This window comes from Azolla caroliniana, unplaced genomic scaffold (assembly GCF_043228905.1).
Source record: "Azolla caroliniana isolate FFs.n. ecotype wild unplaced genomic scaffold, voAzoCaro1.0.p SCAF_6, whole genome shotgun sequence".
Lineage (NCBI taxonomy): Eukaryota > Viridiplantae > Streptophyta > Polypodiopsida > Salviniales > Salviniaceae > Azolla > Azolla caroliniana.
The window spans coordinates 5,239,967-5,255,439 of NW_028230441.1; the positions used below are offsets into that span (position 1 = coordinate 5,239,967).

Genomic DNA, 15,473 nt, shown 5'->3' on the forward strand with positions numbered 1-15,473 from the left:
GTTGTCCACCAAACCACCACACTCCATGTTGGCATGCACTATTATGGGTTTAGTTTGAGGGATTTGAACCCTCGTATAGTTGTTTCACAGAGAATATATTTAAAGCCCTGCATTCTGCAATGACATGTAGTGTGACAATTGAACCGACATATGGTTGTTTACTGAATACTATCAAATTGTGCACTTGCTTGTTACATTCCACAATGGCATTCAATAGAGGCAATGGGATTTGCACCCCCCCCCGGCCCGTTCATGTATGAGGACATGTCCTTATCAATAAGCTTCATCAGGAATGACTTTTTTCCTTGGGTCAGATGAAGAGATTTCTAAACAATCTATTGTGTCATGAACCCCATTGGGGATGATGAGAAGGTGGTGGTTGAGGTACAAGTCCAATTTTTATGTTGAAGGAAACAAATTGGAATACGGAACTTTGTGACTTGTTCCAGAATGCACCTCGCTACCACTTGCTCATTCACACTACTTGATTTTTTCTAGGATATCTTTCATGATTAGAGTAATAGCTTTGACGGAGTCTTTCCTCCACATGGAAATCATTAAGGGATCCTTGATCAATCTCTACCTTTGTTCTAATAAATTGGGGTATATGAGGTTCCAATTTTGTCCTAAGCATATTAGCACTACTAGCAATCACTTAACTAGGCTATCCTTAAGAATACTTAAACTTGACGATTCTTAAAACCAAGTGATGGAAACAATCTATTATGTATGTTAATCTATACATAAACAATAAAACAATACATTGAAGCCAATCACAATATTCTATTAACAAATTCTTCATCAACTTCATACAAACCAAGTCCTTAGGTTGGGATACTTCTGACACATATTTTTTTCCAAAAAAGGGGTTACTTTCCCATTAGTTGGGAGATTTTTACAAAAATATTATACAAGAAATGGGGAAATCACCTCCCACCCTCCCTCTGTTGAAGGCCAGCTCTAGATACCTACTTACATTAAGTAGAAAGTAAGAGAGGATATGTACGCAGTCTCGAATTCTTGAACTTAACAGATGTAATATCATATTCTTTGGTTTTGATATCCATATGAGTTGTACTATCTTCAATGTAGAATATTGGTCATAGGCTAAAAATATACAAAAACATGTTTATCTTGGAAATTATGGTGATTTACCCTTTATTATGGAGGAATCGTTGATGCTTGATGGGCTTGTAATGCCGAAATAACCCTTAAGGGTTTCCAAGTCCAACTCATATAAACGGCCTAGAGCTCTTATGTAAAAGGGGCCTTTGGGGCTACACTTTGGTCCTCATTCTATAACTTTGCATCCACTAAGAACCACTTTCTTTCACTCAAAAATCCCATTCTAATCAATCAAGATATACGTGTATTATTATTTTATTTTCCAAAAAAACCTACTTCCATTAGTTAAGGCAATGTATGTAGGATAATATACAACTCATATCTTACAGGCCAACTTGCATGGGGAAAAGAAAACAACATGCGTAAAGGAAACAACAAAAACACTCCAAAACACCACATCATTCAATGAGCATAGCATTATTCAACCGCATACCCTCCACGTGAGCCTCATACAACCCGAATTCAGCATAGACATCCTCCAATCTCTTCTCGTGGCAGCACCCATCTATATGTTAGGTACACTTGGAGGGAACAACCCCCGTGGTGGTTGATAATTCCACTTCGCTTTGCCATCCACCATCTGCAACATCGGAGAACCTCTCCATTTCAGAAGGAACCGAGCTCTAGCTTCTTCACTTGCGTCTGAGGGCCCTTGAAGGCTTTCAAACTCTCCTCATAACGTAGAAATAAGATTAAACTAGATCATCATTAAACTCTCAGTCGGTGGGGTTCGCTTACCTGAGAAAGTCTCCTTGCACCTTATTAGAGACATGAACTAATGTAAGCATTAGACAAGGATAGAATATATATAAATAGATAGAAAGGAGAGAGAGAAAGAAGGGTGTCGATCCACCCGACCACCCCCCAGCGAAGGAATCAAGACGGACTTGAGCCTCGATCAGCGTCCCATACCACCGTCGTGGCGTCGAGTCATACCTGGTGCTGGCGCGCTCGCTACAAGAGTTGACCCACCACAAGATAGAATCTCGGCGTAGTCAACAAGATGATCAAATGAGGGTAGTTAGGTCTCTTATTTATAGTGATACCCAAGGCCCCCCATGCAAGTTCACACTTGGCCTAATGGGTTGTCTCAATCCTGAGGATTAAAAGTAATCCTCCCCTTCTTTACACTCTCATTTAACCCTCACAGTTATCCACGTGTATAGAATACTACGGTAAATTCTCACTACGAGATATTATATGGTCATGCCCGTAACACACTCCCCCTCTTTAAAACATTGCACTCTTGCAATGGAAAGTTAGGGAAGTTAGTTCCGAGAGAATTTTCGCGTTCCCATGTGGCATCTTTTATTGATTTATCCATCCATTTATTTCCCCAAAGTTCGGAGCCCACGCCACCAGGCGGCGGCCTTACCCCCTAGTTCTCGGCCGACGTATGCAATCTTCGTACTATCTGGCGTGGGATAGAGCTCAAAATGAGACTCCCATCGGCCCAACTACGTGCAAATTGCTTCTTCGGTTCTTTCCTTTTTTTCTCCCATAAATGGCTTAACGACAAACGATGTTTCACCCTATCGCTCATCAAGTCTATTAGTCTCACGTTGTAAACTAATGACACGTGCCTCGAGAGCACTTTGAGATTGCTGAAGTTCGGTCATTTGTTGAGCGGTGAAACTAAGGTATTGGGTTATTTGTGAAAAATACATCTCAATGGACATTTGTCCAGGAGGATTTCCTTGAGTTCCTTCCGCTTGAGCGGATGACATCGGGTCGTTATTTTGAGCCATTGAATGATTATTTCTGGCAAAGAAATAGGATAAGGTCAGACAAATAGTCATAACATCATGTCGTGATGTAAACAAATCATGGACAAACATTAATCGATATCATGATCTCACGTCAATACCCCTCTAGACGTATGAGATGAGGTTCAAGATCAGGTTACTATGGTAACACAAAGGTGTTTTAAAAACCACGGGGGTGACAAATTAATGTCTTTCCCTTATCTCTATATCGATTTTTTCATGGCGGCTCCCCGAGGCTCAACCATGTATGTTCGCGTCATGAATAGTTTATACACGAAAAAATTGTTAACAATAAACTATGTTTCTGTGCCCACATATGTGGTTTCGGCTCTTTAAGCCCTATTGCAAGGACCCCGAAGTGTACTTAGACGTCAAATCTAAACATGTGTTATAGTCATATGTATCAACGATGTTGTATGGTCTTGGTTATATTTGAACTCGAGACCTCGAGAACAAATGCATTAAACACTTGAGCCAACCAAGTAAGTTGCTCTTCTTGAATGTTTGATGTTTCATGCGTATAAGAGATATGCGAGGCATTTGCCCATATATGTTTTTTTAAAAGAAACACATATGTCAAGAGTCCTTATTTCCCCCTCGTTTACTACAAAATATGTTGGTATGTTACTTAACCCCAAGTCTCGTAATTACGATGGCATACGCCAAAGTGCAACCTAATGGTCATGCCAAATGAGCCCTGTTTTTGCAGTAGACCCACGTGGCCTATCACATGGTTACGTCATTATGAATGCCTTTCGTAAGAATGATCTCATGGTGGCATCTTATCCATGTAACGAGGGAGGGATGTTGGATATGTGTGTCATAGGAGCGACCTACATGAAGTGGGTCAAGCCCTACGTTCTAACCTTCATTGTGGCTATAAGCATTTCTTTACGTAATAAAATCGAAGTCACCGACTGGAATGTCAACAATAAAAAATTGTTGAAAAAAGGGATGGTGACAACGTCATCCTCACAAAAATGTGAGGACGGCCACCAAGATCCTTTCCCCGAAAAGGAAAACATTCGATACTAAAAGGAAATTGGTAAATTCATAGTTTTTTGGGGGGGATGGAATCTGTCTATCATTTGTAATCATATTTCTAAACTAAAAAAAAAACTGTGAATTTACCAATTCCCTATTAAAATCACGTAATAACTTATATATACATATGTATATTATCACATGTATACGATCAAATACGTATACACGTGATCACATATGTGTATATTAAACAAATCGTTACATCAAATAGCCATAAATGATATAATCGAGATACGTAATCGAGGCATATACCTCTACGCAAATGAAACATCCAAAAATAGGGGTTCATCGTAATACGCAATTGAGGTATTGACCTCTTACGCATACGACACCAAACGCATATCATTTATAACGAAATTGAGGTATTGACCTCATACGCATACATAACATATGTACGTGAACGTAATACGCAATTGAGGTGTTAACCTCGTACGCATACGACACTAATCACATATTATTTATATGTCAAATGAGGTATTGACCTCGTGCACATATGTAAACGTTTCATACAACCAATTAATTACCACTACAACATCATTAAATTAATGAAAACAATTACATATAGACTATACACATGATTAGATGGGAGAAGAAAAAATAGAAAAAATAAAATAAGGAAAGCGTTACCGAAGTTCCTTTGTTGATCGTTGTCTAGATCAAGGCCGACCGCACATCGATCGATCACCATCAATCAACAAAACAAAAGACAACAAAAGAAACATTAGAACATAGGCTCTAATACCAACTATTAGAGACATGAACTAATGTAAGCATTAGACAAGGATAGAATATATATAAATAGATAGAAAGGAGAAAGAAAGAAGAAAGAAAGAAAGAAAGAAAGAAAGATATATTAACGTCTTCTAAGGCCAAATTTGGCCCATGAGACAAATAGGTTACAACAAAAGATGAGTGTTTATCCAATCATCAAAACTAAAAATAAAAGAAAATAGCTTAAGCTAAGAAAGTTCTAGTAGTGTACAAAACTTTGCACCAAGCCTAATCTCATTTCCACCCAAGTCTCTCAAAAAGAAGTGGGAGGTCAAAAGTTTTTGGTGTGGGTGTGACCCATGGTCCCGATGCATAGAGTGCCCTAGCCATGGCTTCTAGGCGGTGTAGTTCACGTTCCCTTATTTTCTTTATTGCTTCTACATCTCGTCGAGTTGCTTTGAAACCCGGCATCCGAGGGCGTTTGGTTCTTCTTTGATTTTCTGCTTCATCAAGGAGAAGTCCGAGTGGTACAGGAGAGAGAGAAAGAAGGGTGCCGATCCACCCGACCACCCCCAAGCGAAGGAATCGAGACGGACTCGAGCCTCGATCGGCGTCCCATACCACCGTCGTGGCATCCAGTCGTACCTGGTGCTGGCGCGCCCGCTACAAGAGTTGACCCACCCCAAGACAGAGTCTCAAAGTAGTCAACAAGATGATCAAATGAGGGTAGTTAGGCCTCTTATTTATAACGATACCCAAGGCCCCCAAGCAAGTTCACACTTGGCCTAATGGGTTGTCTCAATCATGAGGATTAAAAGTAATCCTCCCCTTCTTTACACTCTCGTTTAACCCTCACAGTTATCCATGTGTATAGAATACTACGGTAAATTCTCACCACGGGATATTATATGGTCATGCCCGTAACACACCTAGATACCCACACTTGCCAAACTGTAAGGCCGACCACTAATAACCATATGTCCACGTATTGTTCCTGTATGTAGAATGAACCTCCTTGCGTTGAAGGTTGTACAGCTCCTTGCATTACCTTTAAAGAAGGATTATTTCCTATCCCCCCTTGAAAACCACGCAACCGATTCAGTGGCCACCCAAGTGACTGTTGCGCTCGATACATGAACATCAACCCCGAATAGAGCCAAGATTCTTAAGCTCCTCGTCCAAACTTTTTGGGCTTGTGGGCAGCTCCACAATTACTTAGCAATTCTATATCTAATCAAGACATGTTTTATGTTTCTTATTTGGTGGTTATGTATTTAGTTAAGTCGAATATATTTCTTAATTGTGGAGTATTTAGGTGTGTGTTGTCGTTATTTTAAATTAAGAAACCCTCAAGGCTTCCTCAATTGCATGGAGTAGTGAGGTAAGTGCTTTATGATGTTGATGCATGGAATGGGATTTGTCATTGGGGAGTGTCACAATCCCTTGGTTAGTGCACCATGAGGAAGGCAACTTTTGAAGACTTCGTAGTCACCCTTGGGTGTGCAACATTGTAATGTATGAGTCATGTTGGCTTTTAGAGAAACTCAACTCACTTGAACCTTTGGATTAGACAAAGATAAAGCTACGATAATTGAGGAGAGAGATTCAAGGAAGAAATCATTGGCTCTACAAATGAAGAGATCAAGAAATAAGTGGCCAAATGGGGGAGTGTCTTGTCTGGTATGTACTTAACACCCTTTGCCACAAGTTACTTCAACTCAACCTTTGAACATAATGGGTTTTTGGATTAGAAGCCAACCAATACTATGTATCATAGACTATTATGTAATCATGCTTAGTTACATATGCAAGTGTCAAAATGTTTGGAAAATGAGAAAGATGGGGCCTCAAAGGCCAAACATTTTTTAGAGTGGGTGGCATCATGGTCTCCCTTTTTGGGAATAAAGTATTCATTTGGCGGCTTATTGTCAACAATTTGCCAATGCCAATGCCTTACAAATATGGCAAATGAGAAAGATAAAGGCATGGTGGCTATGAGTCAGTGATAAAGGGTTCCACTACCATATGTTTTTAAGGTAATGTGTCATGTGGTGAGTTATGGTTACCATGGCTTACAAAAGTGATATAATTGCAATGGCATGTCCTTCTAATGTCTCCTCAATACATGACATTGAGAGTTTCTTTGTTTTTCAATAGGTTGACACATTTTTTCATATTTATGCTTCGTATGGTTTCCCTTAACAATTATTTGCCTAGGGGAGGACTTGTATATCATCTTGAAAGTATATTTGTGTTTTTAAATCAATTTGATTTTGCTAGTCATGGTATCATTGGGGCCTGGGGTGTGTGAAATACATTCCATTTTTATGGAAAACATGGCTTTGTTGAACCTTTTTTTCCATTATTTGTCATTAAATGCAATCTTAGTTAGAAAGTGCATATTCCTTGGCTATTTGCATCTGTGCAATGTTATGAATACCTACAACACGATGGGGAATGGTTTATTTTCAGGCAAACCATATTCTATTGTCGATGTAACATTTCCTTTATGAACCAACTTTCCTCTACACCATCAATAATAGTGTCATAGGGCTTTTCAATGGAGATCTAAGTACTTATTTGTATAACCCAATCACTCACAAAAAATATACTTCATTGTTGGGTAGATTTCATATGTACCAACATTTTGTGTTGTGCATTGATGCCTATATTATTCTTAAATATTTAGGTGAGCTTGTTAGGACATGTCTTTAACTCGGTGCAAATGGCATGGATGATGTGTTCATGTACATACTTTGGCCTAGGATGAGTTACACAACTAAAAGGGTGTGTGAGCATAGGGTTAATGTGTTTTGAGATTCCCATTTGAACGATATTAAGAAACTAAAGATAATGTACGAGTCTTCTTTAGGGTGGGGATTTATCACGATAGGAATTTTTCTTGTATTATATTCAGATTAAAGATGAGGATTCATATGAATGGTTATTGATAAGGAGAGAGAGTTACTCAACCATGTGCATTACCCAAACTAACATCCTAATATCCCTTATAACGATAGGCATTGATTATGAAATGAATCCTTTGAGCAACCAATCTTATTCATGCGAATGATGATGTGATTTGCAAAAGTTAGTTGCCATTGGCATGTTATTCATTGTTGGTGTTGTTAGTAGATATATAGTGAGAATTTAGGAAGCTTGAATACTTGTGCTTTGATTGTTGGGCCTTTTTTTATCGAGGGGAAGAATCAACGTGCTAATTCATGTTAGAAGCAAAATGGTCAATTAAAAATGATAAGAGTCTATAATTGAAAAACAACTAAGCAAAACAAATTATCAAGTTACTTGAAGCAGCTTGGTAATGTATTACTACATTAAATTATTAGGGTATTATAGACTTAATTTCCTTAGTGAAACATAGGGACAAACTCATGATAGACCAATGTGGAGATGTCTCTATAGCAAGAAAAGTGTCTAGTATTTGTAAATGTGTTCCTTGTATTTTTTTTTTCCCAAAAAAACATCTACTTCCATTAGTTAAGAATGTACAAAGGAATCATTTACAACTCATATCTTACAAGACATCTTGCATGTCAAAGAAAAACAATGTGTAGATGAAACAACATAAAAAAAACAACTCCAAAACACCACATCATTCTATGTGTATAGCATTACTCGAACACATATTCTCCACGTGAGCCTCATACAAAACAGAATTTAGCATAGATGTCCTCCATTTGCTCCTCATGGCAGCACCCATCTAGATGTTAGGAACACTTGGAGGGAACAGCCACCGCGGTGGTTGATAATTCCACTTCACTTTACCATCCAGTATCTGCAGCATCGGCGAACCGCTCCATTTCCGAAGGAATCGAGCTCTAGCTTCTTCACTTGCATCAGATGGCCCTTGAAGACTTTCAAACTCACCTCGCAACGTAGAAATAAGATTAAACCAGATCATCATTAAATTCTCAGCCGGTGGGGTTCGTTTACCTGCGAGGGTCTCCTTGCACCGAGATACCCACACTTGCCAGACCGTAAGGCCGACCACTAATACCCATATGTCCACGTAGCGTTCCTGTAAGAAGAATAAACCTCCTTGCGTTGCTGGTTGCACAGATCCTTGCTTCACCATTAAAGAAGGATTGTTTCCGCAATGCCTTCAAAAGGGGAATACTATCATTTTTAACCATTAGGTGACTTTGTGGCAAAGAGGAGAGATAGAGAAGAAGCATTGGTCACAACTATTTAGAATAAGAGAGGTTAAATTTGCAAGTTATATGAATTAATGTTGGATCTCATCATTCCAAGATAGCATTGCACAAAGGCCAAAGGAGCATCACAAATTTATGATGAGAATCATCACCCATGCCCACCTCGACATTGAAATTTGGAAGTATAAAACATAATGTTTACGAAAGCTAACAATAAAAAAAAGTTGCCTAGTGATATACGTATACTTTGTTAATGTCAACTTGACAACCACTACACTTGCATGCTTATCACATTTTGCCATTGACTTTGTTTCCTTCTTAATGTTGGGTTGATCCATGGCATTGACGAGGTTTTAAAGCAAAAGGCACAATCCATAAAATCTACAAATAAGAGCACAATGATGGGACGAGCAACATCATTCTCGATGTAAATTGCAGTCGTTACAATGGCAATAACTTTTGTGAGTTGATGCATGCATGTTTCTTGTGTATTTCCATTTTGTTATAGAGGGCATTGTAAGTGCAATCTTGTGTATGATATATGGATATATGTATGGACAAGGGCATGATGAGCCAAGTGTCAATCGTGCTCAACTTAGAGCTAGAGGGCGAGGCGAGATTGGATAAGACTGTGCACCTTATGTGCTCCCTCCTCAAGAACCACGACGATAAGTGAAGAATGGCCACCATGTATGCCATCTTAGGCAAGGTAGCAATGTTGAAAACATATTGGTTGCTCCTTGCTCGATTCATGGAATGTCCGCCGTGCTCACCAATTTGTCTCGAGGCCACATGAAGAAGGTGGGAGGTATGACAGGCATTGTAAGCATAGTGAGGTACAAGTAGAGTTGTATCGCAAACAGACGAGACGGGACAAGACAGGACAAAACAGGGCCATGAGTACACACGATAGAATGTCCGACAAACGTGTGAGACAATGTTAAAGAGCCATGATCCATCCATGGTACTAGTGAAATCCTAATTTAGTTAAAGAAAATTATTGTTGGTGAATGAAACCCCCCCTGTCGTTTTGTTGCCGTGTGAAAGAAACCCTAGCAAAACCTCGGGCATTTCTGGCTATGGCGACTCTCTCCTTCGCCTTCTTCCTCTGACACAATCGATCGCTTCATCGTCCTGTCTCGCATCTTCCCTTCCTTCTTAGCGATGGCACTACTTCATCGTCTCGCTCGCCAGACCTTGATCTTTCGTCGCCTCTCGCATCCTAGCCCCCTCCCTTTCTCCACTGACAGAAACCCTAACCCTAATTCCAATAAACGAGAAGAAGAAGAAGAAGCAGGTTTTTCTATACCTATCGTCTCTTACGAGCCATTACCGGAGGATGGATCAATTCCTCCTCCTCCTCGCAGGCGAGACAGAAGAGACGATATAATTATTTCTGCAGACGCGATAGCCGCAGACAGAGAGCTTTCTCCAAGCTTCTCCTCAAGTGTTATACCTGCTGCGTACGAGGTTAAGCCGAAAGTTGCTCCACTTCCTGAGTATAGACCTCAGGAAGAAGAACAGGTTTCTTCTATTGACAGGAAAACCCCTGGTCGGCCTAAGATTCCAAGATTCCATAGCTTCGTTGCAGAAGATGACCTTAATATACCTTTGCCGTCCAAAGTGAAGGTTGAGACCAAGCCTCGCCCTGATCCAATCAGTCTGGTTGAAGCTATTCGCCAAGTCAAGGTACCTTTCGTTTGTATGTCTTATATAGATGCTTGTTTTATTATGCGTCGAACTGGTGATGGAAAGAGTTGCTTGGTAAGGACTCAGAATGTATCCAGAAATAATGGGAAAGAGGTTTATATGTAAGGATTCTTAGATGAATGTAAAAATGACGATGTGAAGGAGGGCATGTATAAGGATTCTTGGATGTTATAGCAATGATGATGTGAAAAAGGTTATTTGATAGAGGATTCTAGTATGTACATAGACGTGGTACTGGAAATGAGGTTCATTGCAAGAAAAGGTTATTGGACGTAAGTAGAAGTTGTGATGGGAAATATGTTATTTTTAAGGATTTTTCTATGTATGTACAAATGTTCACTTTTTTATCATATTTTTGCAAAGGTTGACCTTGTGATCCGTCTGTGTTTCACTCTATAACAAAGTTATTAAGATATGATTAGCACAGGGGCCAGAGGTGTTACTCAATTGAATGGAGGGGCTTTCTCCAAACCCAAAAAAAGCCTTCCAGTTTATTTGTGTTCGGCTTTGTTTGACGGGCAGGTGTGTGTATCTGCAAATTGCATGAGGCACGGCATACATGCACCCACCTTTATTATCAATGCCAGAGATTTGACTCTATTTAAAGGATTATTTCTTGAGATGAGGCCCTACATATGAAGTGAGGTTTATCCATGTCCCACGGATGCTATAAAAGGGAAACACTTGGTGTTACCTTTGAAAATGCTAGTGCTGTGATTAATGCAGAACCATACAATTGCCACAAAGAGGGAGTGCAACTTTCAAGGTTACTGAGAGGAATGTACAATAGGGTAAATGGCTAATATATATTGCAATGAACTCTCAAGTTTATTGCCAGAGTTCAGACCCTAGTCCTCTGGCCTATGCCTGTTTATATGATCCACCATGTGCCAATGATCTTATCAATGGTATTCACAGATCCTCTAATGTATAAAAAACTGTATTCTGGTAGCATTCTTGAACTTGACAAGCACTTGCACACTCTTCATGGATAAAATCTTCTCTTATGTTTTACATATCAGGAAAAAGCAAAAGCTAAGTTTGATGAAACTGTTGAAGCTGCGATTCGGCTGGGCATAGATCCAAAACGATCTGATCAGGTTTTACTACTTTCCGATGATTAACTTCAGACCATTGGTGCAGTTTGAATTTGATCAAGAAACATGGTCAACGCAAAACATTTCTTTTTTACAGCTAGTTCGAGGTGCGGCTACTCTACCACGCGGTAGAGGGAAGGTTTGCTGCCTGAACCTTACATGGATAATTCTCCATCATGTGTGCATTGAAGATTAATGCTGATAATCTTTGTGCATTCTTTGCAATAGACTGTGAGAGTGGCGGTGTTCGCAGAAGATGATGAAGCTGAAGAAGCAAGATCTGCTGGCGCAGACCTTGTTGGAGCTGAAGAGCTTATTGATAAGATACTGCAAAGTAAGGAATTCTTACCTTTGGAACCTCAATTTAGCTACTGTATTTTGTCTTTACCAGGGCAGTTATATAACAGATGATTGTGCTGTGGCACAGAAAATCTTCAGGTGGCGGCAAGCTTGAGTTTGACAAATGTTTGGCTACCCCTGCAATGATGCCCAGGCTTAGCAAGGTAAGTATGTGCTTAATGTTTTGCAGTGGCGTTTCTAAAAGTCTATGCCACTGTATGCCAAATTGAGTTACATTAGATATCGGATGCAAAATTAAGAGTGTTGAAGTGCTTTATTCGCTGTTGTATAATCTCACAAAGTCAATTTAGTGTCTTTATCCCTGATGTTGAATTGTTGTTGGCACAGCTGAGAAATATGTGCTTTTGGTATTAGCAGTCTCCAATATTATGTCTTCTGAATTTTCTTTTGAAGGGAGTTTGTTTGCAAGAGCTGTATGTTCTTGGTTGATTTGTTTCTGATATATATTTTTACTAACTTCATGCCATGTGCAGGTTGCTCGGATTCTGGGACCACGAGGTTTGATGCCTAATCCAAAGGTGAATATTTATATAGTTTGACAGTATTATTTTGTCATCTGTCTATTGCATTGCTATGTTGAAACGTTTCGGTCCTACACAAATGCGATTGAAGTCTAACTTATGATTGTCAAGGAAGGATAAAGAAGTAGTAAAAAAATACTGGAGTTCTCATTGAGAATGTGTTCTCACGTACGTGCAATATCGATTATCATTTATTCTTGTCTTATTTATTGGGGGTCTGTTTTTCGTTGGCATAGAAGCTTAGAAACATAGAATCTAGTCCGGAGTGGCTGTGATCCCCCAACATAACATGCATAATGCCTTGGCTAACATGCAGAAATGTATACCATGATTTCTCCATTCCTTTAAATCACTAGAGCTGAAGCTGTGGTCAAGGACCATGAGAATAATCGGGGAAAGTTCAAGGAGACCTGAGGGATTTTCTGAAGTGAAGACTTCATGACGGGATGATAGATAAAGGTACAGTCCAATGCATATAGAGACATATGGTGTATTGCATTAGGCAAACACAGCTTGAGGCTATTTAACATATGTGCTATCCCTGTCATATTTTTCATCAAATATATTGATGCAAATCGCTGAAGGTTCGATTAAATGTGATGTGACCTATCTTGAGATTTTTTTAGTAAAATGGAAACTTAGGTTCCTTAAAGTAGGCGTTTCTAAATGAAGGTGATATGGAAGGAAAACATTAAGGTCAGAACATTGAAGCATACAAGATAAAACATACATATAGGTCGTACGCAAATTTGGAAATTTACTTTATGGAAAATTTCTTTTATGCTTTTTTGTAATAGGTTTTGTTCCAGTTTAATTGCATTTACATCATGTTGATGGCATCTCCTTTTATTGTTGAATGTTACTTTGTAGGTTGGTACTGTGACGAAGGACGTAGCTAAGTCAGTAAGAAGTCTGAAGGAAGGTAGAGTAGATTTTCGAGCAGATAAGACTGGAATTGTACATGCAGGAATTGGAAAGGTGCGGTTTCAATTTGTTTAGTGAAGTGCATATTTTTATCTATACTCTTGTGGTACACATTCATTATATATTTTCATTCTAAGCATTACTAATGGCTAATTAATCCACCATGAGGGATTGAGGCTGTGAAGAGAATGTGTAATTTTTACCAGTTGCTATTGACATTAATTTTTGGAAGAACAATATTTAATAGGTGAGTTTCAATGAGGATGCTTTGCAAGAAAACATCGCAGCATTTGCAAATGCTGTTCTTGCTGCCAAACCTGCAGGTTTAAAAAAGAGTAAGTAGTAAAAGAAAACATGGGTTCACCCTTACATATCTCTCAACCTTTGTTGCACTTGTGAAGTTGGTATACTTACATTTTGAGTACACAACTGTTTGCAGCCTCAAAATATGCAGGATATATGCTCACTTTCACAATATCGTCAACGGTAATGACAAAGAACTTACAATATGTGCATAAGCTTTTATGATTACTAATAGTTGAACATTATTTTGATTATATATTTCCATAATTTCAGATGGGCCCAGGGATTCGAGTAGCAATACCTTCTATTTCACAAGCTGTTGATAACTATTCAAAGATGTTGGGTGTCCCTCAATAGGGAAATATAAAATAATTCACTGGACTACTGCTACATTGATTGAGGCTCTATTCCTCCAAAGTGACAAAATTGGATTACTTTTTTGTTGAGGAGTTTCTCATAAGTGTGTCACAGTTCTAATGGCCCGCTTAGGTTCTACTTTATTTGAATAAATTGACTACAGTGTCATGTAATTCTAGTGTTGTATTGCTTTGTGTTAGTACAATCAGAGGTTCAAGCAACATGTCAGAAGTCTGTATAATGCTGGAATTTATGACAAGAGACCTGAGCAATATAACAAGGTAATGCTAGTAATTATATGAGAAACAATTTGTACTAACTCTTATCTACAAGCAGTTTTCGGTGACATGGAAATTGGGAGGAATCAAGCCAAATTTTAGGAAGAGATATGCTGTGTTATTTTCATGAACATTATCAGTTGCAATTTATCTATTAAATTGGGGCTTTCTTCTTCATCTTCTTCTCTGGTATGTAAACGAAGAGTCGTGGTTTGTGTATAAGGATGTTTATTTGAACATGCTCATTTCCAGATCATATTTTACATTTTCATTTTGTAATGCCAAGTTAAAATTTGACCAGCATTTGGTAACACTAAGTTTCAGTTATGATATAATCCACTGTGCCTGCCCTTGATGAAAGATATAAATAGGGAAAAGTACCAAGATACCCCTAGAAGTTCGTCTATTTACCAAAATGCCCCTAAAAGTTCCAAATTTACCAAACTACCCCTATGTCCAAAAAAAATACTTTATAAAGTAATTATACACTCAAATCTTTGGTAAATAGGGCTAGTTCGAGTCCATTTCTTCCATCTTTGATAAATAGGGCTTCTAGATTTGAGTGCATAATTACTTTATAAAGTGTAATTTTTTGGACATAGGGGTAGTTTGGTAAATTTGGAACTTCCAGGGGCATTCTGGTAAATAGACGAACTTCTAGGGGTATCCTGGTACTTTTCCCTATAAAATATCCTCTTATGATTATTTATGCATGAACTAGTTACTAATTTGGAGAATGAGATTTATGTAATGATATTTCATGCTATAGATAATATTTATCTGTGTCTGATGAGCTACATTGGAATTACTTTTGTGGCAAATAGACCAATTTGGGCACTTGTGTGAACATGTGTTTAATTTAGGTAAAACTTAGTTTAGTCACTGCCATCATGTGGAATTGGTACTGTAGCTTTTTATTTTCTATGGACAATATTTATTTTCGTTTGGTGAGCCAAAGTACCATCACTTTTTGGTCGAATAGCCCCATTTTTGTGTGAGTTCGTGTTTAGTTTAGGTGTAACTTACTTCCACTCAGTCATTACTATTGTGAAATGCACAAAGGTACACCACACTATCGTAGCTTGTTTTTTTCTTGTATAAT

The 15,473-nt window shown here is 38.6% G+C and overlaps 1 protein-coding gene and 1 pseudogene across 2 annotated transcripts in view; one reads left to right on the top strand and one right to left on the bottom strand.

Moving 5' to 3' along the window:
• The window catches only part of LOC147862765 (uncharacterized), an 89,987-nt pseudogene that overhangs the window by 2,492 nt on the left and 72,022 nt on the right, over window positions 1–15,473 (bottom strand). The window lies entirely within an intron of this gene.
• LOC147862766 (uncharacterized) lies at window positions 9,848–14,316 on the top strand. Its single transcript, XM_087321577.1, has 10 exons — window positions 9,848–10,510; window positions 11,554–11,631; window positions 11,726–11,767; window positions 11,857–11,962; window positions 12,067–12,131; window positions 12,462–12,506; window positions 13,380–13,487; window positions 13,681–13,768; window positions 13,873–13,919; window positions 14,010–14,316. The coding sequence occupies exons 1-10, from the start codon at window positions 9,986–9,988 to the stop codon at window positions 14,091–14,093; spliced, it is 1,188 nt and encodes a 395-aa protein (XP_087177703.1). The 5' UTR covers window positions 9,848–9,985; the 3' UTR covers window positions 14,094–14,316.

Bases quoted from the DNA above. Each gene is read 5' to 3' on its own strand.
- LOC147862766 (XM_087321577.1), top strand. From the start codon at position 9,986: ATGGCACTACTTCATCGTCTCGCTCGCCAGACCTTGATCTTTCGTCGC. The intron at 10,511-11,553 runs GTACCTTTCGTT...TTTACATATCAG, and splicing joins AAGCTATTCGCCAAGTCAAG to GAAAAAGCAAAAGCTAAGTT. The intron at 13,769-13,872 runs GTAAGTAGTAAA...AACTGTTTGCAG, and splicing joins ACCTGCAGGTTTAAAAAAGA to CCTCAAAATATGCAGGATAT.